At 45.4% G+C, this 26,525-nt stretch overlaps 1 protein-coding gene across 15 annotated transcripts in view; it reads left to right on the top strand.

Moving 5' to 3' along the window:
- PCM1 (pericentriolar material 1) overlaps positions 1–26,525 on the top strand; it is an 869,560-nt gene that overhangs the window by 151,946 nt on the left and 691,089 nt on the right. For all 15 annotated transcript variants that reach the window (XM_033944006.1, XM_033944000.1, XM_033944047.1 and 12 more), the window contains exon 5: positions 11,377–11,547. In XM_033944006.1, coding sequence (XP_033799897.1) covers positions 11,377–11,547 — 171 coding nt within the window. The remainder of the gene's footprint in view (positions 1–11,376; positions 11,548–26,525) is intronic.

Raw genomic sequence — 26,525 nt, 5'->3', positions numbered from 1 at the left:
GATCCATGGCCCCCTTCTGTTCTCCCCCTCCCAGAGCAAAGCATGATTGCTATCTGCCCCCAGCACACCCCTTCCCCCAAATTGGCCCCCTTTCCTTCTCCCCCTGTCCCCTGTTCTGCAATGCCTGCCTGCTCCGTGGCCCCCTTCTGTTCCCCTCATGATTGCTGTCTGCCCCCAGCACAACCCTCCCCCCAAAACAGCCCCCTTTCCCTTTCTCCTTGGTCCCCTGTTGTGCCATGCCTGCCTGCTCCGTGGCCCCCTTCTGTTCCCTCCCTCCCCATGATTGCTGTCTGCCCCAGCACACCTGTCCCACCCAAAGCAGTCCCCTTTGCCTCTCCCCCTGGTCCCCTGTTGTGCCATGCCTGCCTGCTCCGTGGCCCCTCTTCTGTTTCCCCCCCTTCCCGTTCTTACCCTCCCTCTATCCATGGTTCCTGGTGTCTTCTGGCCCACCGGCACGAACTGCTGCTGCCTCTGCTGCTCCTCTTCAACAAAGCAGCCTGCTGAGGTTCGCCGGCCAGCTGTAGCGAACCTCGCAGGCTGCTCTCCACCTCGGTAGCATGTTCCCTCTGACGCAATCGCGTCGAAGGGATCGCACTACCGAGGTGGAGAGCGGCCTGTGAGGTTCACTACAGTCGGTCGGCGAACCTCAACAGGCTGCTTTGAAGAAAAGCAGCAGTGGCGGCAGCGGTTGGTGAGTGAGGGCGGGAGGGGGGAGTCACCGGCGTGTTCCAAAATGGAATTCGGCACAGAGGGACACAGCACGGCGCAGCGATCACAAAACCCTAAGTGCGCATGCGCGCTTAGGGTTTTATTATAGAGGATGATATGTTTATTCTATTTTGCTAGTTCTAACACCTGAATTTTTTAATCTGCTTTTTCTTATGCCTTTTTTGTCAGTTCCTAAGCTGCTTTAGCTACATTATTCCTATTTGATACTATTGTTTTTACTTATTTTTTAATATGGATTTTATCTTTTAGTTTGTTGGGTTCCTACTTTGTCTGAATGCCAGCAATGTCTACTCAGTAGGTCTATCCCCTCCAGACTCCCTAGAATCAACTTTAGCAGATTGTTCTTGTCTGGGCCAGAAAATCCTTGTTGTTATAGGTAATAGAAAACCCTTCCATAAAAAAATGACCACCCCCCTCCTAGAAACCTAATTACAGTCAAACTTCGGTTTGCAAGTGATTTGCAAGACGAGCAAAACATTCTTGCAAAACTTGTTTAAGTTTAAGTTTTTTAGGATTTTATATACCACCTATCAAGGTTTTTCTAAGCTGGCATCGCTCCCCCCCCCCCTGCTCGCAAAGGCCCCCCTGCCAGAACAACTTGAAACTTACTCCCCGTCTGGCACCGGCACGCAGCCCACAGGATTCTCGGAGAATCTTAGCGAGAGGGAGAATTAGAAGGCCTTGAGCATGCGCAGGAAGTTCTTCAAGCGGCACCAGCACATCCTGTGGGCTGCGTGCCAGTTCGCGTGTGGGGGGGGGGGCCTTTGCGAGCGGGGGGGGGGAGCAGTGCCACTGGCCTTGGGGGGGGGGGACGTATCAAGCGAGTTTCCATTATTTCCTGCGTGCTTGTACATGGTGAGCGTGTTGTCAGGGCAGCGGCTGACTTAGGAGAGGAGACAATGCTAAAGGTGTTCAAATAGCTCAAACAGGAATATCCCCACTGAGACATAACAAAAATATAACATGGAGGGCTATGTACGTCAACGCACACAGTTTAGGAAAGAAGATCCTGGAATTGGAAACAGAAATAAGGAATGCCGACCTGGATGTGGTGGCGATATCCGAAACCTGGCTCACAGACTCCCACGGGTGGGACATGGTCATACCGGGTTACAACTTGCTTCGCCGGGACAGAGAGGGTAGGAAGGGAGGGGGTGTAGCATTATATACTAAAGATGACATTAAGGTCACGAGAATCTCAGATGTCCAGTATACTGGGGAATCCCTTTGGGTTAATTTGGCCAGAGGGAAGGACAAATGCTTGTATCTTGGCGTAATTTACAGACCCCCAAGACAACAGGATGACCTGGATATGGAAATAATCGAAGATATAGAAAATATCACCTTGCGTGGGGACACAGTATTGCTAGGTGACTTCAACATGCCTGATGTGGATTGGGTTACACTTACCTCTGCTTCCGGCAGCAGCAGGAGGCTATTAACTCTATGAAAGGAGCAAGCCTCAGGCAACTGGTGTTGAAACCGACAAGGGATCAGGCAATACTGGACCTGATACTTAACCAATGGAGAAAGTGTCACAGAGGTCTCGGTGGGCGACACATTGGCCTCCAGTGACCACAACATGGTATGGTTCAATATCAGGAAAGGTTTCACTAAATCTACTACACTAACCAAAGTCCTCAAATTCAAGGACACAAATTTCAAAGAAATGGGAGACTTCGTTCACCAGGCGCTACAAAGCCAAGAAGAAACCGATAACGTGGAAGATATGTGGTCGACTTTGAAAGCAACCATACAAGAAGCAACAAACCGCTATGTAAAATCAGTAGGTAAACGGCGAAGGAACAATAAGCCACAGTGGTTTACTGTGGAGATCTCAGACCTGATCAAGGAGAAGAAAAAAGCATTCATCTCTTACAAACAATCAGGGAAGCAGGACTCTAGAGCAGACTACCTGGCCAAATCAAAAGCTGTCAAAACAGCAGTCAGGGAGGCTAAATTCCTCATGGAGGAGTCTCTAGCAAAGAACATCCAGAAGGGAGATAAATCCTTCTTCAGGTATATCAGTGATAGAAGAAAAAACTCAGGCGGGATTGTACGTCTTAGGAAACCAGACGGAGACTATGTGGAAAAGGATTCGGAAAAAGCCCAACTATTAAATGAATACTTCTGCTCAGTCTTCACCCGAGAAGCGCCAGGGCTCGGCCCTCAGCTACAGACAAGGGTTGGCTCAGTTGACCCGTTTAGTAACTTTGAGTTTACGCCCAGCAGTGTCTACGGTGAGCTGTCAAAGCTCAAGGTTAACAAAGCAATGGGGCCGGACAACCTGCACCCCAGGGTGCTTAGGGAGCTGAGTGATGTCTTGGCGGAGCCACTGTCCGCGCTCTTCAACCTCTCCCTTAGTACAGGCAGCGTCCCGTTGGACTGGAGGACGGCTAACGTCATTCCACTCCACAAGAAAGGCTCAAAGATGGAGACAGCAAACTACAGACCAGTGAGTCTAACATCGATAGTGAGCAAACTAATGGAAACTCTAATCAAACACCAATTAGATAAGATCCTGGATGAGGAGAATCTACGGGATCCCCGACAACATGGATTTACTAAGGGGAGATCCTGCCAATCCAACCTGATCAGCTTCTTTGACTGGGTAACGGGGAAGCTGGATATAGGGGAGTCCCTGGACATCGTGTACCTGGACTTTAGCAAAGCATTCGATAGCGTACCACACCGCAGGTTACTGAGCAAGATGAGTTCTATAGGATTAGGTAACCCATTGACGAAATGGGTTGGGAGCTGGCTTGGAGGTAGGCTCCAAAGGGTGGTGGTGAACGGCACCCCCTCCGAAATGACGGAGGTGATTAGTGGAGTACCACAGGGCTCAGTCTTGGGCCCAATCCTATTCAACATCTTTATAAGAGACTTGGCAGAAGGGCTTCGAGGTAAAATAACATTATTCGCCGATGACGCCAAACTGAGTAATGTAGTGGGCAAATGCACAACAGACGAAGATTCAGTGCCCGACAACATGATGCACGACCTACTCCTACTGGAGCGATGGTCTAGGACATGGCAACTCAACTTCAATGCCAAAAAATGCAAAGTTATGCACCTGGGCAGCCAGAATCCATGCAAGTCTTATACCCTTAATGGCGAGATCCTAGCAAAAACGGTAACAGAACGAGACTTGGGGGTAATCGTCAGTGAGGACATGAAGTCTGCCAATCAAGTGGAGCAGGCTTCGTCCAAGGCAAGACAAATCATGGGCTGCATACGAAGGGGTTTCGTCAGTCGTAAGGCGGAAGTCATTATGCCATTGTATAGATCCATGGTGAGGCCCCACCTGGAATACTGTGTGCAATTCTGGAGGCCGCATTATCGCAAGGATGTGCTGAGACTGGAGTCGGTGCAAAGAATGGCCACCCGGATGGTCTCGGGACTCAAGGATCTACCATACGAAAAACGGCTTGACAAATTACAGCTATACTCGCTCGAGGAGCGCAGAGAGAGGGGGGACATGATCGATACGTTCAAGTATCTTACGGGCCGCATTGAGGCGGAGAAAGATATCTTCTTTTTCAAGGGTCCCACGACAACAAGAGGACATCCGTTGAAAATCAGGGGCGGGAAACTACGAGGTGACACCAGGAAATTCTTTTTCACTGAAAGAGTGGTTGATCGCTGGAATAGTCTTCCACTACAGGTGATTGAGGCCAGCAGCGTGCCTGATTTTAAGGCCAAATGGGATCGGCACATGGGATCTATTCACAGGGCAAAGGTAGGGAAGGGACATTAAGGTGGGCAGACTAGATGGGCCGTGGGCCCTTATCTGCCGTCTATTTCTATGTTTCTATGAGAGGCCGCGCGCATACTTGTTCAGGATGACGGCCAGCTTGGATTGGGAGCCGGGAGGCGCTGACGGACAGCAGAGGCATCAGCCGAAGCGGGAGGGCAGCCGCACAGGGACTCCGAGGAAGGAAGGCACCACTTTGGAGTCGCTGCAGCACCCGCAGGCAGGTACTCACCCCTGGCCACCATTGCAAACTTTAGTTGTGGAATGAATCTTCTGAGTTTGCATTAAGGCTTTTGGGGAACTTTGCTTTGATAAACGAGCGTTTTGGATTACGAGCATGATCCTGGAACGGATTATGCTCGTAAACCAAGGTTCCACTGTACTTTGAAGCCTATTTTACTAGATAATAATGATTCAAAGATTCTCTTAGATTCTCTTACTCCGGTTCCTGTCCTTTATTGTAATGCCAGATCTGTTTGTAATAAACGGCAGATCATTAAAGACTTGTTAACCGATCTAGATCCAAGTCTAATGTGCATCACTGAATCATGGATTTCTCAGGATGACACCTTTACCCAAAATGACCTCTGCCCCCAGGGCTTTAGGAGACTATTGTCCTTTAGAAACAATAAAAAGGGTGGTGGACTATTTCTCTTATTTAAATCGTTTTTTAATGTTCAACTACTTGAAAAGGCTAGTAGCCCAGAGTTAGAGTATTTGCTGGCATCTGTTAAAGATGAATTTTCCACACACCCCTTGGGCATTCTCCTTTTTATATCGACCCCCAACTCCTTGGAATAGATTTTCCACTTCTGTTTTGGATATGATTGCCAATACCTCAATCAAATTTCATAGATTACTAGTGTTAGGTGACTTAAATTTGCATCTTGAAGATACTAATAATAGGGATGTCTCTGATTTCGTCCTTTTTCTTCAGTAAGTGGGTTTTTCATCTTTACCTTTTACCTCAATCATGAAAAAGGCCATTCACTGGATATTGTTAGCTTTTTTGGTCATACCACTCAACAGACTTTCATTGATGCTATTCACTGGCAGTAAGTCCCTTGGACCGATCATTATCTTGGTGAGTTTTAAATTTCTAGGTTACACTTGTGGATGTATGAAAATGAATAAAAAATTTAAAACACTCCCTATTTTTATGTTCCATATTCTGTCACAATTTTTGCAGAAAAAAAACTGTCACTGTTGGATAGAAAATTTGTTCAGAAATCTTCTGGTCCCAAGTTTTAGCTTCCTTCCTTTGTTCTCCTAAGGAATATCCTATCGATGTGATTTGTGATCCCATTGACTTGTTTATCATTCTTTGGCGCCAGTAATTACTAAAACCATTTCTTATGCTTGGAATACACCGTGGTTTTTACCTTTTTATAGAGCCCTAAAACAAAATTGTAGGAAGTTAGAAAAGAAATGGAAAAAAATCTCATTTAAATCTGGACAAATTAAACTGGAGATGTGCAATTAGAAAATATAATTTCAAACTTAGAATATTGAAGGTGATATCTCCAATTCCTGGCGGCCTCCTTGTGAAGTTCCCCAGGGCTCTCCGTTTTCTCCAATTTTATTTAATCTCTATATGACTACACTGAATATTTTTAAGCTGTCAGCTTGGGAAATGCTGTTCACCTATGCGGATGATACCTTTATACTGATTGAGATCGATTCGGATATTACCAATTTAGTTTCCAAAGTAAAATCATTGCATTTCCAAACTTCAAGCCTGGGCTCTTTCTGTCCAGATGAAGCTTAATACAACTAAAACTAAACTTCTGTGTTAGGTCCAAAATTGGATTGGGGCCTCTTTGCAGATCGAGTTCTCTTCTAAGATATTGGGAGTCCTTTTTGATTTCTCTCTTACCTTTAAGGATCAAATAAATTCCCTGGTCAAGAAATGCTTTTTTAGTTTACGAATGTTGATGAAGGTTGGACATCTTTTTCATCATCGACATTTCTCTGTCTTGGTCCAATCAGTCATATTATCTCGACTAGATTACTGTAACGCTATCTATCTTGGCATCACAAAGATCTGTCTCCAAAGATTACAATTAATCCAAAATACTGCTGCGAAGCAGATCTTTGGAAAAAGTAAATTTGACCATGTGACCCCTTTGTTCCTGAGTCTTCATTGGCTCCTGGTTTATCTTAGAATTCAATTCAAATGTGCCCGCATCTCTTTCAAAATTTTATTTGGCATTTTTATTCCTAATTCCTTCAGCCATCCAACTCTAAAGGCCTACCGTTACAAAAGATACCTGAACAGAACACTTGCCTTCCAAGCAGGTCATCTAAATGATTGGCTAAATCTCGCGCTCCTCATCCTACCTAAACTTCAGAAAATGATTATAAACTAACCTATTTGTAACCTAAGACCTCTTACCCGACCCTTGTCCCCCAAGATCTCTTTTGTCATACCTGTGCCTCCTGCTCACCGTACATTCGACCCCTTATATTGCACCTGTTCCCTGCTTACATATATTAATTGTATATCTGTATTCGCTGATTGTACTCATTCACTGATTATCCAGCCCTTCTTTGTTGTAAACCGCCTTGAACTACTACGGCTTTGGCGGTATATAAGAAATAAAATTATTATTATTATTATGAATGCTTACAGATTTTCCTTTGCAAGAAGCATCCAACAATTCAAACTCCCTTCCTTCTAGAAAAGAAATTAAAGGAGGAATTAAGATCTTCAGTCAATCTCTGGCTTTTAAACTTTCTCAACTATGGAAAGATCTCTCCTTAATTCTGAGGAGCCCCAGTTCTTTCCAATCTTTCCGTAAACTTCAAAAAAAATTTTCTTTTTGCCAAACATTTTGAAAACTAATCTCTTTGAAACTTTTGCTATTACTTTCTTTAGTTTTTATCTAATTGTTGTAAACCGAGTCAAGCTTCCTTAGGTTGATGACCCGGTATATAAAGTTAAGGTTTAGTTTAGTTTACTTATGATTTCATCTCTCCAGCAGCCTGCTTAGACAGTAGTCTTCTCCCTTTGCATCACTGCTGTGTACAGATTCCAATTAGAGAATGACACGGTGGCTGTTGCCCACGGCTAGCCGCGGTTAACCCGTCAAAATGGTGGGGAAAAAACTGTGTTCACCATGGCTACGGGGACAAGACCATTCACAGCCCCGTGGAGCAATGAATGGCCTTATCCCCGCAGTTAAGGAAGGGAACGTGTGTGGTCATCTATCACACTCCCTTCCTCCTTAACTGCCGCCACCGCATCTAAACATCTTCCTACTCCCTCCCTGCCCCTTACATTCATGGCTGCGATTTCTAAACTGTCTTCTTACAGCAACCGGAGCGTTGAAGCTGCGTGTGCTGCATCAGAGACAACCTTTCTGGCAGCCTTATACAACTTCAACACTCTGGCTGCTGTAAGAAGGCAGTTTAAAAATTACTGACCACGAAGGTAAAGCACAGGGAGTTTTGTCGGCACAGTTGTCGGACCGGGCCTGTGGCCCGGGGGGGGGGGGGTGCATGGCAGAAGAGGCTAAGAGGTGTTCTCGCTGCGGGGGGGGGGGTGTATGTGAAAGCACCACGAAGGTAAGGGGCAGGGAGGGAGAAAGGAAGGAAAGAAGAGGAGAGGGGTGGAGGGGGTGGAGAGGAACAGACGCTGAAAGGACATGGAGAAGACAGAGTGGGGAGAAGACACTGAAAGGACATGGGGGAAGAGAGATTGGGGGGAAGACGCTAAATGGAAATGGGGAACAGAGTGGGAAGAAGACAGAGATGCCAGACTATGGGGGGAGCGGAGGGAAGAAGATGGGTGCTAGACCAATTTGGAGGAGGGGAGAAAGGGAGAAGCCACAGTAACAGAGCAAATGGAAGACGCAGAAAGAAAAGAGACAGTGATGGAAGGAATTGATTGAGAAGATGAGGAAAGCGGAAACCAGACAACAAAGGTTGAAAAAAACTTTTTTTTTTTCTTTAGGATAAAGTAGTATATTAGTTGTGTTGATAAAAATTTATAAACAAAGCCCTGCCAGCTGAACATCTTTCTCCGGTTCAGCAGCCAGATCTTTGATTTATAAGGAAGGAATAAGCTAAATATTGCAGTACTGAGGCTTGTATGGATGATGCGGGGACGGTGAAGGGGATGGCGGGCTGGGGACGGGGTGGTGACGGGAACAGATTTTTTTTTCCCCGTGTCATTCTCTAATTCCAATCTCTCATACATGATCCACTTTACACAACATTTTCTCAAAATAGAGTTGCTCTTTTCACACATCTCAGCTTCCTACTAAAGGTAGTCTCCAATTTTCATCTTAGCCAGACTATAGAATTACCAACCTTCTGATCCAGATGACATTATCTTCCTGGGAGAGCTGTACTTCACATCTTGGACTGTAAACCTGCCTTGGCTTGCTGCCTACATTGAACTATTCCTTTCCAAACTATAACTCATCTGTTACTGTCCTTTAATCCGAACAGGCTAGGAGATTCGGTGATCAAGAAGTTAACCTCTCCATATTCAACAGACTGTTTATCATGCTGCCATGCACGGGCTGGACTGCCACTGGACAGTAGTTCTCCAGCACAGTTCTCCATAACAGTGATGGCAGCCTTAGTAGTTTACTCAGTTCCTCCTCCATTGTGGAATACTTTCACATCCTATTTTTGTCTGGAGCCTAATTCCAGATGGGATAGTCAGTTCAGCCAAACAGTTGTACAAAAAGAAATACAAATAAATAAAATTCGCTATTTAGTTGCCAGCTCCCTCCATCTCATTTGTAGTAGCTAGGGAGTCCCAATTATGCTGCCTGCTTGTTCTGGAATAAAGCACAGTTACTTTCCTGGAACAGGCTTTATCCAGGGATAGCAGATAGATATTCTCACAACCCTCCCTCCTCCCGTAGTAGGCTTCCTAGCTTGTTTACTGAACTGATGGTCCCGCAAGTTGATGTTGGGCTGGAAGGCACTCATGCATGCATGGTACAGGTAGTCTTGTGACTTCTAAAGAAGTTAAAGTGACAGTACACTTTTGTACTGTCCTTACCAGGCTCTGTAGATGATATCACCCATCTGTGAGAATATCTGCTTGCTGTCCCTGGAATAACACCTGTTTATAGGTAAGAAACTGTGCTACTTCATTGTGCCAAAAAAGGATTCAGATGATTGGAGACCAGTTCTGGATCATAAGTTGGTCATTGCAGCCTTAAAAGTGCCCATGTTCCATATGGAGACAGTAAGATCGGTTATTGTCTCGGGTGCTCTGGGGGAACAACTAGACCAGTGGTTCCCAACCCTGTCCTGGAGAACACCAGGCCAGTCGGGTTTTCAGGAGAGTGATAAGGGTAGCAACTGCCACAAAAGTTACAGGATGAGTGAATGAAAGATAGGGTGGGAAAGAGCAATAAAGCCATAAAACAGGATGAAGAGGGCACTGAGAAAATCCAGAGCAGAGGGGGCTGAAAGTGGGAAATATCCAGGCTTAGCAGATGGAAAATAGGCAGAGTCAAGTTTCCTTCTCTGACTTCAGTTTTCTTCCTCCTACACATGTAGGCAAAGGATCTGGAGAAACGCATGAATGAGCTAAGTTACAAGTTTTGTTTTATTTTTTCTTTATTTTCTTTTGAAATGCAGCTCGGCTTTGGAATTCCCTATCTCTTGCCAAACCATCCTTCTATATGTTTAAAGTAGCCTAAAAAAACTCATTGATTTCATATATGTGTATCTGTCTAGTATTCATATCTAAGCTAAAAGCCTACTTTTTTGAAACTGCTTTCAACTCTTAACTCCCACTCATTATCAGATAGCTTTACCTATTGTATCATTCTTTCTACCAGAATCTCCCTAACCCTAAGATGTCCTGTCTTTCCAAATTAGATTGTAAGCTCTTCTGAGCAGGGACCGTCTATTGAATGCTAAATGTTCAGTGCTGCGTATACCTTTCACCGCTATAGAAATGATTAGTAGTAGTAGCAGCAGCACCCTAATGAATGTGCATATGAGAGATCTGAGGAGAAAACCTGACTGGCTTGGTAGTCCTCTAGGACAGGGTTGGGAACCACTGATCTAGACTCTCTGGATCTGACAGAGCTTACCATATATACCCAAATATAAACCAAGATTTTGGGGCAAATAAAGGTCCAAAAGGGAGAGTTTGGTTTTTGAGTCATCTAGCTGTGCACCTCCCCTCTCCCCCTCCTGAACTCATTGCAGGCTTCTCCCAATGCTGCCTTGAACCATGGTGGTCCAGTGGTGAGCCGGGACAGGAGCTATCCCTTCTGTCTTCTGTCCTGGCCTGCTCCGCACCACCCCATCTCGCTCCCGCCTCCTGGACCTTGCAAAGGCCTATCTTACATGTCCTGGTGGTCCAACGGTGAACCAGGGCAGGAGTGATACTCCTACGCTCCTGCCTCTTACAGAGCTGGTAAAGAAAATGGTTGCTGAGAAAGAATGGGCAGGAGCGAGTGGGAATCGTTCTCACCCCAATGTGCCGCTAGACCACCAGGAAATCACTGTAGGCCTGGGGGAAGGGTGTTTTTTCTTGCTTGGGATGGAGGGAGGGCACACTTGGCTTGTGGGGGTATGGACTGCAGGTACAGGTGAAGTTTGCTAGTTTGGGGGGGGGGGGTATGGCAGACGGAGAAGACTCGAATATAAACAGAGAATCCCAATTTTTGGGCCCAAAAATCTGTTTATATTTGAGTATATATGGTACTAGTCTTGCTTATTTAATTGTTATCAACAAAATCGAGTTTTGTTGAACCATTTCTTTATTTTCATTGGGAAAATGGCAAATGACCCTTTCTAATAGATATATTCTTAATATGTATATGAAAGATTTGAATCTGTTTATGTTCTGTCTCTGATTATGTTGTAAATTGCTGAAGTTGAAATGACACTGTCATGTTCCTTGTTTGTAGGTTGTAACTAGACTTATTAAAATTCGTGACTACATCACAAAGGCCAGATCAATGCGTGATGACCTTGTTGAAAAGAATGAAAGGTCTGCTAATGTTGAGCGCTTATCTCATCTAATAGATCATCTCAAGGACCAAGAAAAATCTTATCTAAAATTTCTGCAAAAGATGCTTGTAAGTTTAATTTTTAAAAGTGTAGCAGACTTGAAGCACTCTGTTTGATAGATATTCTAATGGTATCACTATGTATGACTGGCCATGATATCAGAATCATTTTATCTCATTAATTTCTTTAATGAAGATGGAAGATAAAACTCCTGTTTGTTTGAAATATAACAGATTTGAGAATTGGTACTAATATAAGAGGTGGAAGTAAGCACAGTTCAAGGTTTCCTGCATCTATATAAATCCTGAGTTATTGAAAATTTTGCGCTAAAGATAACAAGATGTATTTATGAAGAGTTGATATCAGTAGGTTGTTTCAGAGTTGAGACATAACATTAGGAGAGGAAAGGAGCTTGTTTTGGTTGGTATTGCCACTATTCTATAAAGGGATTTTATATATTAATTTGTCCTTCAATTAATAAAAAAGGATTAATGTATAGTCCTAGTTTAGATTTATTCTATAGTTTTGCTTAGTACAAGTATTATCCCAGGACAAGCAGGCATGATATTCTCACATGTGGGTGACGTCATCTACGGAGCCCCGATGCGGGAGCATTTTCAAGCAAACTTGATTGAAGATTTAAGTTTGCTCTGCTGCTCCACGCATGCGTGCCTTCCTGCTCCACTAGGGGGCGCATCCCCTCGTGGTCTCCAGTTCAAAATTTTCCGCTGAGCCTAGAAGTCGTGTTTTTCAGGCTCTGCCCCAACTGCCTTCTAGCACCGCGATTTTTTCTTGTTTTTTTCTCGATTAAGTCGCTGTGCGCAAATTCTTTACTTTTCAACTTGATTCCTGCTTCATTTTTGACGACCCGGAGGCTTCCGGGTCCCCGTGGCCGCGTGGCTACTCGAGCCGCGGCTACTTTCGATTCTATGTCCCGGCCTTTGACCGGCTTTAAAAAGTGCACCCGGTGTGAGCGGCTTCTTTCCATCACAGACCCGCATCGCCGGTGCATCCTCTGCCTGGGGGCGGCTCATCCAACCGACTCCTGCCCCCAGTGCGCTACTTTCCAGAACCGGGCCTTCCGTCGAAGAAAAGCCCGCATGGCGGACCTTTTCGCCCCGGACCAACCCTCGGCCTCGAGGTCGGCCCCGGCCTTGACCTCGGCCCCGAATACTTCGGCATCGCCCCGAGACCCGAATCCGAAGCCCTCGGGACAGCAGAAAGCCTCGGCCCCGGGTAAGTCCCCTCTTCCTTCTTCAGGTTCCGTAACATCGAAGAAGCCAGCCTCGGGGACACCGTCGACGCATGGCGGAAGCCCCATGCTTACAGCCCCGGCTAAGCCCTCCAAGCCTTCGGGCCGTGCCTCCACCACACGGGAATACTCTGATACGAGGTCGCCCCCGGTGGAGTGCACCGAGGCAGTGGACATGCCTTCGATGCTGTCCGTGCCCGTCTTCCAGGACCTACTCCGAGCGATGATCTCGTCGGAGCTGTCCGCTGCAATGGCCCAGTTACAACCGGCCTCGACCTCGACCCCGCAGGTGCCAGACCAGCCTGAGCCTCGCATCGAGCAACCTTGGGGAAAAGTGCGCAAGCTTCGCCGCATCCCATTCTCCTCGGACTCCTCACCGAGTCGCCCGAGACGCTCTCCCTCCGCAGACCGCAGCGGGGCAAAACGTCGTGCTAAAACGACAGAAACCTCGAACCGCCGTACCTCCAAGAAGGCCCGAGGTTCACCAACTCTACGAGGCCGTTCTCCTACACCTCGTACGGGACCACTAAGGGTGGTTGAGTTATCACTCTCCAACCCGCGCATCCTCCGAACTCCCCCTCGGACCGGGACCCCGACCCGAGGTTGCAGGTATTCTCCGAGGGAGTCCGGGTTGAGGTCACCGATTCGACATCGATCGGTACCCCGAACCCCGGCATCGTCTCCGAGAGGCTCCTCGAGACGCCGAAGATCGACGACCCCGGAACACTCTCACAGTGCTTCCCCGGTCTCGGAGCGTGGATCAGAGCAGGAACCTCGATACTCGAGGGAAGCCTCCCCATCCTTCTCCACCCGACGGAGGTCTCGTTCACCGACCCCGCACGGGGCCCCGGGAACATCCCGCCCATCCTTCACTCGCTTTGTCCAGGACATGGGCCACGCTTTGGACTTAGACCTCCAGTCCGACTCCAGATACTCTAAGGAGTACCTAGCGGAGCTGGATATGCCATCACTGCCCAGAGAGTCCCTTCGCTTACCACCTAACCCTGTACTCCAACAGGCCTTCTTCAGGAACCTGGAGACCCCCTACATGGTCACAGCCGTACCCTCCAAAATGGAGGCCAAGTACCGCATAGTACCATACCCGGGATTCGAACAACCACAGCTTTCCCACCAGTCGCTGCTAGTAGAATCCTCCTTGAAAAAGGCTCACCCATCCCGGGTCTCAGCTGCGGTCCCCCCAGGCCGAGAAGGCCGAACCCTGGACAAGTTCGGCAGGAGACTATATCAAAATGCAATGATGGCCTCTAGGGTGCAAAGCTACACTTTCACCTTCACATCCTACCTCAAACACCTCATTGGACTATTGAGAGCCTTTGAGACTGACCTACCGGCCTCCCGGCAAGGAGCGTTTGGCCTGCTTTTAGAGTCCCTCTCCAACCTGCGCCTCCATCTATTCCGCGCGGCCTACGATGGCTTTGAACTTTCCTCCAGAGAGGCAGCCTTTGCTATCGCCATGCGCCGACTAGCTTGGCTGCGCCTGGTCGACATGGACCCCAACTTGCAGGACCGGTTGGCTAACCTCCCCTGCGTGGGAAAAGAACTGTTCGATGACACTATCGAGGCTGCTACGAAACGCCTCTCCAAACACGAACGCTCGTTCGCCTCCCTCGTCCGGCAAAAGCCTAAACCGATCGCGTCCAGGCCGTTCAGGGCCCCTCCGCGCCGATACCCACAAAAATCCACTCCTGCCTTCTCGCGGCCTCCACCTAGGCACCCGCAAGCCCAACATCGGGCTCTACCCAAGTCCCAACCGCCTGCGACTACCAAACCATCCCCGTCCTTTTGACAGGATACGCGGAAGGGGGCGGGCCCCCTCCGCCATAGTCCCAGGCCTCCTTCCTATCGGGGGTCGCCTCAAAGCCTTTTACCCTCGCTGGGAACAAGTCATGTCGGACGCATGGGTCCTTGGCGTGATCTCATCAGGATACTCTCTCAACTTTCGGGCCATTCCTCCAGACAACCCTCCAAGGAATTGCCCTCCCAACCGGACGCAGCTACCCCTGCTCCTCTCCGAAGCTCGAGACCTGCTTCGCCTGAGAGCAGTGGAGGAGGTTCCCACCGATCAACGGGGGAAAGGCTTCTACTCCCGTTACTTCCTGGTACCGAAAAAAACGGGAGACCTACGCCCAATACTAGACTTGAGACGCCTCAACAGATTTCTGGTACGGGAAAAATTTCGGATGCTTTCCCTACCGACCCTCTACCCCCTGATCGACGAGGGCGACTGGCTCTGCTCCCTCGATCTGAAGGAGGCATACACACATGTCCCAGTACACCCCGCTCACCGCAAGTTCTTGCGTTTTCAGGTGGGGGATTGGCACCTACAATACTGAGTCCTCCCCTTCGGCCTAGCATCATCACCTCGGGTCTTCACCAAGTGCCTAGTGGTGGTCGCAGCAACCTTACGTTCCCAGGGCCTCCAGGTATTCCCCTACCTGGACGACTGGCTAATCAAAGCCCCGTCCAGGGAAGGGGTTATCTCAGCGACCCAACAGACTATTACCTACCTACAAAGTCTGGGGTTCGAAATAAACTTCCCAAAATCCCAACTACGCCCCTCGCAGTCCCTACAATTTATCGGGGCCACGCTGGATACGGTTCGCCTCCGTTCCTTCCTCCCCCCTCCGCGCCTAGAGGCGTTAGTAAGTCTGAGTCGAAGGATCTCTCTGCTGACTTCGGTATCAGCTCGACAGATGATGACTCTCCTAGGGCACATGGCCTCCACCGTCCATGTCACACCCTTCGCCCGCCTCCATCTGAAAATCCCTCAATGGACCCTGGCCTCTCAATGGCGTCAAGACTGGGACCCGATCGACCTTCCCGTGACAGTGACTCCTTCCTTGCAGAGATCGCTCCACTGGTGGGCCGACTCTTCAAATCTCTCCAAAGGTTTACTCTTCCTCGCCCCTCATCACAGCAAGGTACTCACCACGGACTTGTCAGAGTACGCTTGGGGAGCCCATCTGGACGGCCTACGCACGCAGGGGATGTGGTCAGCGGAAGACCGCCGCTGTCACATCAACGTGCTAGAGCTCCGGGCCATCTATCTCGCAGCTGTAGCTTTTCAACATCTGCTCCATGACCGGGTTGTCCTCATCCGAACCGACAACCAGGTTGCAATGTACTATGTAAACAAACAAGGAGGAACAGGGTCTTGGTCCCTCTGTCGGGAAGCCCTGCGCCTCTGGAAATGGGCAATCTCCAACAACACCTTCCTTCGAGCGGTGTACATACAAGGAGAACAAAACTGCCTGGCGGACAGACTCAGCCGCCTCCTCCAGCCACACGAGTGGTCACTGCACTCTCAAACCCTACGACAGGTGTTCAAACAGTGGGGGACACCTCAAATAGATCTGTTCGCATCCCCCCACAATCACAAACTGCCTCTCTTCTGCTCCCGGATGTACTCCCCGGACCGGCTCGAGGCCGACGCCTTCCTCCTAGACTGGGAGGGAAGGTTCCTGTATGCGTTTCCGCCGTTTCCTCTGATCCTGCAGACGCTTGTCCACCTGAAAACAGTACAAGCCACCCTGATCCTGATTGCCCCTCGCTGGCCACGCCAGCCTTGGTTTTCCCTTCTACTTCAACTCAGTGTCAGAGATCCACTGCCTCTGCCTCTGTTTCCCTCTCTACTGTCACAAGGTCAGGGTTCGCTGTTACATCCCAATCTTCAATCTCTTCATCTGAATGCTTGGTTTCTCTCCCCCTGACTGCTCTCCCCGTGTCTCAATCAGTCAAGGAGATATTGGAGGCCTCTAGAAAGACCTCGACGAGAACCTGCTACTCCCAAAAGTGGACCAGATTCTCAACCTGGTGCTCCGCCCACAGCCAGGACCCGGTGTCGGTCCCCGTCCCTCTGGTCCTTGACTATTTACTTCAATTATCTCATTCCGGCCTAAAGACCAACTCCATTCGAGTACACCTCAGTGTGATTGCGGCCTTTCATCAGCCCCTGGAAGGGAAAGCCCTCTCGCTCCATCCCTTAGTCTCTCGCTTCATGAAGGGTCTTCTGAATGTCCACCCTCCTCTCAAACCCCCTCCGGTGGTTTGGGACATTAACGTGGTTCTGGCTCAACTAATGAAACCTCCATTTGAGCCCCTAGACAAATGCCATCCAAAATTCCTCACTTGGAAGGTGATTTTCCTGCTCGCGCTCACTTCCGCCCGGCGGGTTAGTGAACTACAAGCTCTGGTAGCGGACCCACCCTTCACTGTATTCCATCATGACAAGGTTGTACTCCGCACTCATCCAAAGTTCCTGCCTAAAGTAGTGTCTGATTTTCATCTCAATCAGTTCATTGTCCTACCTGTGTTTTTCCCCAAGCCCCACTCTCACCCCGGAGAGGTGGCGCTCCACACTCTTGACTGCAAGAGAGCGTTGGCCTTTTACCTCCAACGCACTCAACCACACCGGAAAGCCCCACAATTGTTTTTGTCTTTCGACCCAAACCGGTTAGGTCACCCAGTTTCCAAGCGCACCTTGTCTAACTGGTTGGCCAATTGCATCTCCTTTTGCTATGCTCAGGCTGGTCTCGCGCTGCATGGTCGAGTAACTGGACACAAGGTCCGAGCGATGGCAGCCTCCGTAGCATTCCTCAGGTCCACACCTATTGAGGAAATCTGCAAGGCTGCCACGTGGTCTTCGGTTCATCCCTTCACCTCCCACTACTGTCTGGACTCACTGTCCAGAAGCGATGGCCGGTTCGGCCAATCGGTATTGCGAAATCTATTTGCTTAAATTGCCACCTTCCCTCCATCCCTTTTCAGTTAGCTTGGAGGTCACCCACATGTGAGAATATCATGCCTGCATGTCCTGGGATAAAGCACAGTTACTTACCGTAACAGGTGTTATCCAGGGACAGCAGGCATATATTCTCACAACCCGCCCACCTCCCCGAGGTTGGCTTCTTTGCTAGTTAAGTGAACTGGAGACCACGAGGGGATGCGCCCCCTAGTGGAGCAGGAAGGCACGCATGTGTGGCGCAGCAGAGCAAACTTAAATCTTCAATCAAGTTTGCTTGAAAATGCTTCCGCATCGGGGCTCCGTAGATGACGTCACCCACATGTGAGAATATATGCCTGCTGTCCCTGGATAACACCTGTTACGGTAAGTAACTGTGCTTTCTTAATGGGTAATTAAAGTGAGGAAAGATATAATAGATGCACTAAAATGGAATTGAAATTCAAAAGGCAAATACTAAAATGATAGAGTTTAATATATTTCAAAAGTAATACTATTGTAGAATAAAAATAAGAAAAATCCTGATTACAGATACGGTTTACGAGTGCACCAGTTTGCGAGTGTTTTGCAAGACGAGCAAAACATTCGCAAAATCGGCACCTCGGAAACCGAATGCGCCTTGATTTGCGAGCGCCCCCCCGCTAACCGGCGCCCTCCCCCCCCGCGATCCAGCACTCCCCCACTGCGACCTGAGGTCCCCCAACCCACCCGAACTCTCTTCTTACTTCAGTGTAGCCTCCGCACCGGCACCAGCATGTCCTGCCGTTGCCCGAAGATCTGCCTCCTGTGCTGGGTCTTGAGCATGTGCGCATGCTCAAGGCCTGAGAGTTCACGTTGCTCTCAGGCCTTGAGCATGCGCACATGCTCAAGGCCCAGCACAGGAGGCAGATCTTTGGGCACCGGCAGGACATGCTGGTGCCGGTGTCGGTGCGAAGGCTACACTGAAGTAAGAAGAGGGTTCGGGTGGGTTGGGGGACCTCAGGTCACGGCAGGGGGTGCCGGATCGCGGGGGGGGGGGGGAGAGGGGGAGGGTGCCGGTTCACGGGGGGGGGGGGGGAGGGGCCTTCGGGGGGAGCAATGCCGGTTCTCGTGGGGGGGAGGGTGGAGGGGGGGAACCTATCAAAGCGAGTTTCCATTATTTCCTATGGGGAAACTCGCTTTGATAAACGAGCATTTTGGATTACGAGCATGCTCCTGGAACGGACTATGCTCGTAATCCAAGGTACCACTGTATATAAGATTTTCTTAGTGAGATAAAATAGTAGAACATGACTGAAATAAGATGTCGATGGAAAAATTTCCAAAAAGCAGTTATAAGCCTGCTTAGACATTCTAATTATGAGTACAGTCAATTTTTGAATAATTAATGGTTAGAAACATAGAAAGATGACGGCAGAAAAGGGCTATAACCCATCAAGTCTGCCCACCCTATTGACCCCCCCCCCCCTTTAGTCTATGCCCTAATAACCCAATTCCTTAACTTAACCTTCGTAGGGATCCGACATAAGCATCCCATTTGTTCTTAAAGTCTGATACGCTGCTTGCCTCGATCATCTGCACTGGAAGCTTGTTCCAATGATCCACCACTCTCTCCGTGAAAAAATACTTTCTGGAGTCGCCATGAAATTTCCCGCCCTTGAGTTTGAGCGGATGTCCTCTTGTGGCCGAGGGTCCTTTGAGAAAGAAAATGTCATCTTGTACCTCGACACGTCCTGTGATGTACTTAAATGTCTCAATCATGTCTTCCCTCTCCCTACGTTCTTCGAGAGTGTAGAGTTGTAATTTGTTCAGCCTCTCTTCGTACGAGAGACCCTTGAGGCCTGTAATCATCCTGGTGGCCATCCACTGAACCGATTCAATTCTGCGCACATCCTTACGGTAATGTGGCCTCCAGAATTGTACACAGTATTCCAGATGAGGTCTCACCATGGCCCTGTACAATGGCATTATGACTTCAGGCTTCCGGCTGATAAGTTTCCAAGTTTCCAAGTTTATTAGTTTTTAATATCCCGACCATAAAACAAATATCTGGCTGGTTAACAATATAATTTAAAAGAGGGAGTAAAAAGGGAAGAATGGATAAAATATTTAAGTGGGACATAAATGACAAAAACCAGACAGACTTGACTGTGAGGATAGTAAGGGAGGAGGGGAAAAAGTTACAATTTAATAAGAAGAAAAGGGAAGAATGGGTAGGGAAAAATGTGAAGGTGAGGGCATATTGTAGTAGTAATTGCTTGCAAGAGGAGAGAAAATAGAAATAAAAGAGAAGAGAGAGAAGATAGATAGTAGAAAATCTAGGTTAGGTTAAAAGCGTCATGAAATAAGAAAGTCTTTAGACAAGATTTAAATTTAACAAGTTGTTGTTCGTCGCGGAGGTATTGTGGCAAGGAGTTCCATAATGTAGGGGCAGTTACAGCAAAATTTGTTTTACGAGTATAATAGAAATCTTTTAGAGGGGGGATGAAAAGAAGTTTTTGATCAGAGGATCTTAGAGTGCGGGAGGAGCATTGAGGTATCAGGAGTTTGTCAAGGAATGAAGGTTGATGAGATTGTTTAATTTTAAAGCAGAGTAAGATGATTTTATAGGTGATACGGTGGATGATAGGGAGCCAGTGAGCTTCTTTTAAGAGTGGAGTAACATGGTCAAATCGGCCTTTTTTATAAATAAGTTTTATTGCAGTATTTTGTAGTAATTGAAGGCGATGTAATTCTTTTTGGGGAAGGCCATTGAGAAGGGAGTTACAATAATCTAGGTGGGAGATTACTAAAGAATGAGTCAATACAGTAATAGAGTCAGTGTCCAAGATAGAAAGTAGGGATCGAATAATGCGCATTTTGAAGAAGCAGACTTTAACGATTGAACTGACATGATCATGGTAAGTAAGATCTCTATCAATAATAACACCTAAAAGTTTAATTTTACTTTCCATGGGAAGTGGAATAGATTTAATAGAGATAGTTCCTAATAGAGATTCAGAAGTTTTAATTGGAAGAAGGAGACCACAGGATTTCTCGATGTTGAGAGAAAGCTTGTTTGTGTAGAGCCAATCATATATGTTATCTAATTTATTGTTTATGTCTTTTATTTCTGAAATGTTGGTGGTGTTGATTGGATGAAGGAGTTGTATATCGTCTGCGTATGCAAAAATCGTAAATCCTATTGATTGGGCTAATGTAAGAAGGGGGGAAAGAAAAATATTAAATAGCAAAGGGGATAGAATTGACCCTTGAGGGACTCCGAAAGTTTGTGGTAGGTTTGGCGAAGTTTCGTTTTTAAGGTGGACTTTAGAGCAGCGATTGTGAAAGTAAGATATAAACCAAGAAAGTGCAGAGCCAGTAATGCCGCAGTCTTTAAGTCTTGTGATAAGAAGAGGGTGGTCAATAGTATCAAAGGCTGCGGATAAGTCAAGAGAAACTAGAATAGCAGATTTTTGATGATCATGGTAGTATTGTATAGTGGAAGTAAGGCCTAATAAAGATAGTTCTTTAGAGTGTAAAGAGCGAAAGCCTGTTTGGCAGGGATGTAATGCATGGGTTTTTTCAAGAAATTCTGTCAGTTGGGAATGAATGATTTTTTCTGTAAGTTTGGAGATTAGAGGTAAATTAGAAATAGGACGATAATTTTTGGGGAGAGGAGTCTAGGTTATGTTGTTTGAGCTTTGGAACTATAAGAGCTGTTTTCCAAGAGGATGGTACTAAGCTATCAGAAATAGATTTTGAAATCATTTCCCAGATGAATGGGCCAAAAAATGAATAGAATTTTTTAAGAAGTATAGGAGGAATGCTCTCTAGGGGATTGTTGGGGGAGTTTAAAGATTGTAGAATGGGAAATAATTGAGTTAGAGATGGCATTTTGAAATTAGAACAGGAGCTGAAAGGTAGTTGAGTAGGATCATTGAGGGTTTGAATAGAAGCGGTTGGTGATGAAGGTCCAAGATGAGATCTAATGTCTTTAATTTTAGTGTCAAAGAATAGAGATAATTCATTTGCAGATGGTAGAGTAGACATAGGTAGGTTTTGGTTTTTTTTGGAATATTTTGAAAGTGATTGAGCTAGGCTAAAGAGTGTAGAAGAGTTACGAGTGATAGAGATAAGTTTGGAAAAGTATTCTTTTTTTGTTTGTTGTATAGTTTGTTGATAAAACTTCTATTAATACAACCCATCATCCGCCTTGCCTTGGATGAAGCCTTCTCCACTTGATTGGCAGTTTTCATGTCTGCACTGATGATTACTCCTAAATCTCGTTCTGCTGAAGTCCTAGTTAAAGTTTCTCCATTCAAGGAGTACGTCCTGCATGGATTACCGCTTCCGAGGTGCATGACGTTGCACTTCTTAGCGTTGAAGCCTAGTTGCCAGGTTGAGGACCAACTTTACAAAGTAAGCAGGTCCTGCTCCATATTATTTTTTAAATTGCAATCACCCACTATATTACATAGTTTAGCGTCGTCAGCGAATGTTATTTTACCTCGAAGCCCCTGAGTCAGATCCCCTATGAATAAGTTGAAAAGGAATGGACCCAGGACTGAACCCTGTGGCACTCCGCTGGTCACCTCCGATGTTTTAGAGGGGGTTAAATTAAATGGAGTATATGATATATTTATTGAATGATTAAAAATGAATTTATATTTCATTTAAGGGATCCCATGAGATTTAGTAAAGGATATAATAATCAATACAAAAAGTATTTATTATAATAATTAAATTATAAGATGATATAATATTGAATTAATTAATACAATTAAATGAAAGTAGGTAATTAAAATGATAATAGGATTTAAATAGGAAAATGAAATTAATATTAATATTTCAACAGTTTGGGTGTTATGAATTTGTTCATGGAAATTGAGTAAATTTGTATAAGGTTAGAGGAAGTATATGATTAAAAATGTGTTATTTAAATGATTAGGGATTTGAAAATATAATTTAAGTATTTCAACATATATTCATTCTTTTCTAAGATAATAGTTTAAATATTTCTAAGGATACATACCAAATCATTGAATAGATAAATATATAATTTTTGAAAATGGATGTTATTTGATAAATTACTATGATTGGTTTAAGTGACTTATTTTTAAGAGAAGGTTTTAATGATAGTCTGTCGGAGGTCTTTCATTGCCTGGTCTACTTGTGTTACCAAGTTTTCACTTTTGATAATGAATCGGGGAGGGAGGGTGGGAGAAAGGTTAGGAGTGAGAGGGTTAGGTGGGGAAATTTAAAATTCAAAGTATAAAAATATGGAGAATGGTGTCTGTTCATAATAATCTATATAAATCTAAATTTTTACGTTGGCTCATGTATCTGGAAGATAGAATTTATAATGGAGGTGATCCAAGATAGCTGCGAGTCGCTGAGCGCAAGTGAGATGCTCACAGGAATTCATCAGCTATTTTCTTTTATCAACAATACCTGATGCCAAAGAGGAGAGGGAAAAGCGTCTCTGGAGCCTCTAGACGCTTTGAGACCCCTCCACAGGTGACAATGGATGACTTCTTGAGACGTCTTAGCCAGGAGCCGATACAGTTGGGGAATCGCCCGCTGGAACCGCGGGCTGTGAGTGAGGCTGCAGTGAGTTTCCTTGGGCTGGAATCGACGCTGAGCCCCGACGCCAGAACCTCGCCCCCTCAACCACAGAGTGCTAGCTCACCATGGGAAAGCAGCCAGTCCGAAGAGGCAGACTACATTTGTCGGGAGGCTGAATTGAGTGAAGCACTGGATAAGAACATTGCTGTGGATAAAACACCGAAGGGCCAAGAAGAAAGACAAGACCTACATGGGGGAAAAGATACTGGGAATAGCACAAGCTGGATCAACGGCTGCAAGTATATTTTCGATGCCTAAACCTATTAATGTTACCCTAGACTATGGGAATTGGTAGCTGCGTTGGGACAGACTTTGTCACCACAAATAAAGGATTTAGAAAATAAATTTTCTGAACAAAGGAAGGAATTAAATGGATTTAAACAAGATATAATGGTTGTTAAAAATAAGGTAGAAAAAGTTGAGAAAGAGATTTTGGAAGTAAAGGAGGTACAAACAACTTTAATTAGAGATAATCTTAATTTAAGAAGAAAGATGGAAATCTTGGAAAATAATAATAGAATGAATAATCTTAGAATACTGAATTTTCCAAAGGTACCTTTATTGTCTGCCAAAGAAACTTTAAAGAAATATTTTTTGGAAGTACTTAATGTTCCAGAAGATGTTTTTCCTTCCTTTTCAAAAATATATTATCTTCCTACAAAAACTGTAGAGAAACAACGTCCGGTAGAGGGTGAACAGATGGACTTAACCACGATCCTGGAAACCTCAATGAAGTCTGAAGTCATAATGCCATTATACAGAACCATGGTGAGGCCTCATTTGGAATACTGTGTGCAATTCTGGAGGCCACACTACCGAAAAGATGTGCTGAGAGTAGAGTCGGTGCAACGGATGGCCACCAGGATGGTCTCGGGGCTCAAGGATCTATCGTACGAGGAAAGGCTGAAAAATTTGTGGCTGTACTCACTCGAGGAACGTAGGGAGAGAAGAGACATGATCTAGACGTTTAAGTATATTACCGGCCGTATCGAGATGGAAGAAGAGATTCTCTTTCTCAAAGGACCCTCAGCCACAAGAGGGCATCTGCTCAAACTCGGGGGCGGGAAATTTCATGGCGACACCAGGAAATATTTCTTCACCGAGAGAGTGGTTGATCCTTGGAACGAGCTCCCGGTGCAGGTGATCAAGGCAAACAGCGTGCAAGAATTTAAGAGCAAATGGGATGCCCATATGGGATCCCTTAGAGGGTTAAGCCAAGGGAACCTGTCACCAGGAGTGGGATCCCTAGGATAGTAGACTTGGGGGTGGGTCAGTAGAGTGGGCAGACCTGATGGGCTATGGCCCTTATCTGCCTTCATCTTCTATGTTTCTATGACCAGCAACTTTACTAGTTACAGTCGTCCTGCTACCCGACAAGAACTGGATATTAAAGTTATACTTCAAAAATAGACATAAAGAATTTATGGGACAGAGAGTTCAAATATTTCCTGATGTGACAAAAGAAACCCAGAAACTTAGAAAACAGTTCTTGCTTCTCAAACCAGGGGTTACTGCGATAGGTGCCTTATTCTTATTACGGTATCCATGCAAGTGCATAGTAAAGTATAAATCTTGTAATTATGTATTTTTTGAACCTTCACAACTAACTAACTTCCATGAAACGTATTGAAGGGGTATTAGTAACAATTTAGTTAATTAATTTTCTCCTGTGAATTACTCTCAGCTATCCGCCTGATTGATAAAATATTCATACTTATTAGTTTTTATTTTCACTCAACTTTACCATCTTGGATCCTTAATATGGGACTCTAAAATTTGATTAAGCAAATGAGTTAATCTTTAAGTTTGTACTTAGTTTCTTTTTTGTAATAGTGCTGATTGTCTTGATCATATTCTGTACAAGAAGTTATTCTTGATAATGTTCAATAAAACTTATCTCAAAAAATGGATGCCATCACTTTAAGGATGGATAATGTGGAAAATAAATTGGAAAAAACGGAGACAGCTGTTATAACATGTCAGAAAACATGCTTAAAAAGTCAGAAAATATAACAGGAGTTCTCTGCACAACTTGAAAATCTTGAGAACCAGGCAATAAGACAAAATATAAGATTTTTAGGTTTACCAGAAAATGTTGAGGGGAAAAATCCGGTAGAATTTATAGAAATGCTTATTCCAAAATTAATACCACTGACATCTAAATTTCCTTTCGAAGTGGAGAGGGCACACAGAATTCCTATAAAGAGAAATACTGAACTTAATGGTCCAAGACCTTTAAGTTTCTGTGTATTGCGCTATCAGCAAGCATTTGAAATTGTTCAAGCCGCTAAGCAAAATAAAAATTTGAACTATAAGGATGCAAAAATCCTATTGGTACCGGACTTGCAAAGAAAACTGCAGATACCAGGAAGCAGTTTCTTCAATTAAGACCTCAGCTTAAACAACTACGGGGTTCAATATGGTCTTTTTTACCCAGCTGTTATGCGGGTAACCTCTCAAAATAAATATTTACATTTTCAAGATCCAATAAAGTTAAAAGAATTCATATCGCAGCAGCTATGCCAATGGAATGAGAATTCTTATTTAATTTAAAAGTACAACATGATGGACCTGTTGATGCATTTTCAATGAAAAGGCCTTATTAATATTGACTTTGTTGTTTTGAACATATCGGACTTTGAAATGGCTGGGTCTTAATAAATGGAGATGATTTGACTTTAAAAAAAATGTTCGCTGAAGAAGAAAGGGTTAAATTTTTTTACAGTTTACCTGCTAAACTTTAAAATGGAGTAAGGAGTCTTCATATGTGGCTATCTGATTGGTCAGTTTCTTTTGATCCCGCCTCAATGTATATTTCCGGTGAGGATGTCACTTAGCACGATACAACTGAATATATTATTTTAATCGGATGAGCAACAACGGTGGTTTCAAAGAGTTCAATCCGGATGTGCAAGAACTGGTTTTGTACTGCTTTGTGGATGTTGGGAGACTATGTCTGGAAGAGTCGATGGAGTTGGTCCTGCGAGTGATCGGATGTTTCAGATCTGGGCGCTGAGGAAGATGAAACATGGCGCATGGATAAAGGAATAAGATGGAACGATTCAGTGGAAGTGCGTGCCAACCTGAGTTACATCGCCATAATGATGCAGTACGAGGAAGGGACATAACAGTTGCTTTGTGCTGTATGCCTTGATTTTAAGAGGTGTTTCCTTTTTCTACATTACTGAGAGTTTTGTGAATCTTTATTTTTTATTTATTACTTTGATTTCAACTTTGGGTGAGGATTCTTTGACCCTTTTCTGAACATTAGCTGAATGGGTTTGGAGACATGATGTTAATTGAGATATAACAGAACTTGTCCTGATATTTTATTCTTGAATTTTGTCTTTTTAGTCATCTTTTAGTTGATTTAAAGGACTCAAATTTCAACAAAAGGTTACATAAATACTTTATTTTAATTACATTAAGGTAATATATAGTACTAA

Source organism: Geotrypetes seraphini, chromosome 1 (assembly GCF_902459505.1).
Source record: "Geotrypetes seraphini chromosome 1, aGeoSer1.1, whole genome shotgun sequence".
Lineage (NCBI taxonomy): Eukaryota > Metazoa > Chordata > Amphibia > Gymnophiona > Dermophiidae > Geotrypetes > Geotrypetes seraphini.
Note: the sequence above shows the minus strand (reverse complement) of the source record. Positions and strands in the feature narration are given on the sequence as shown.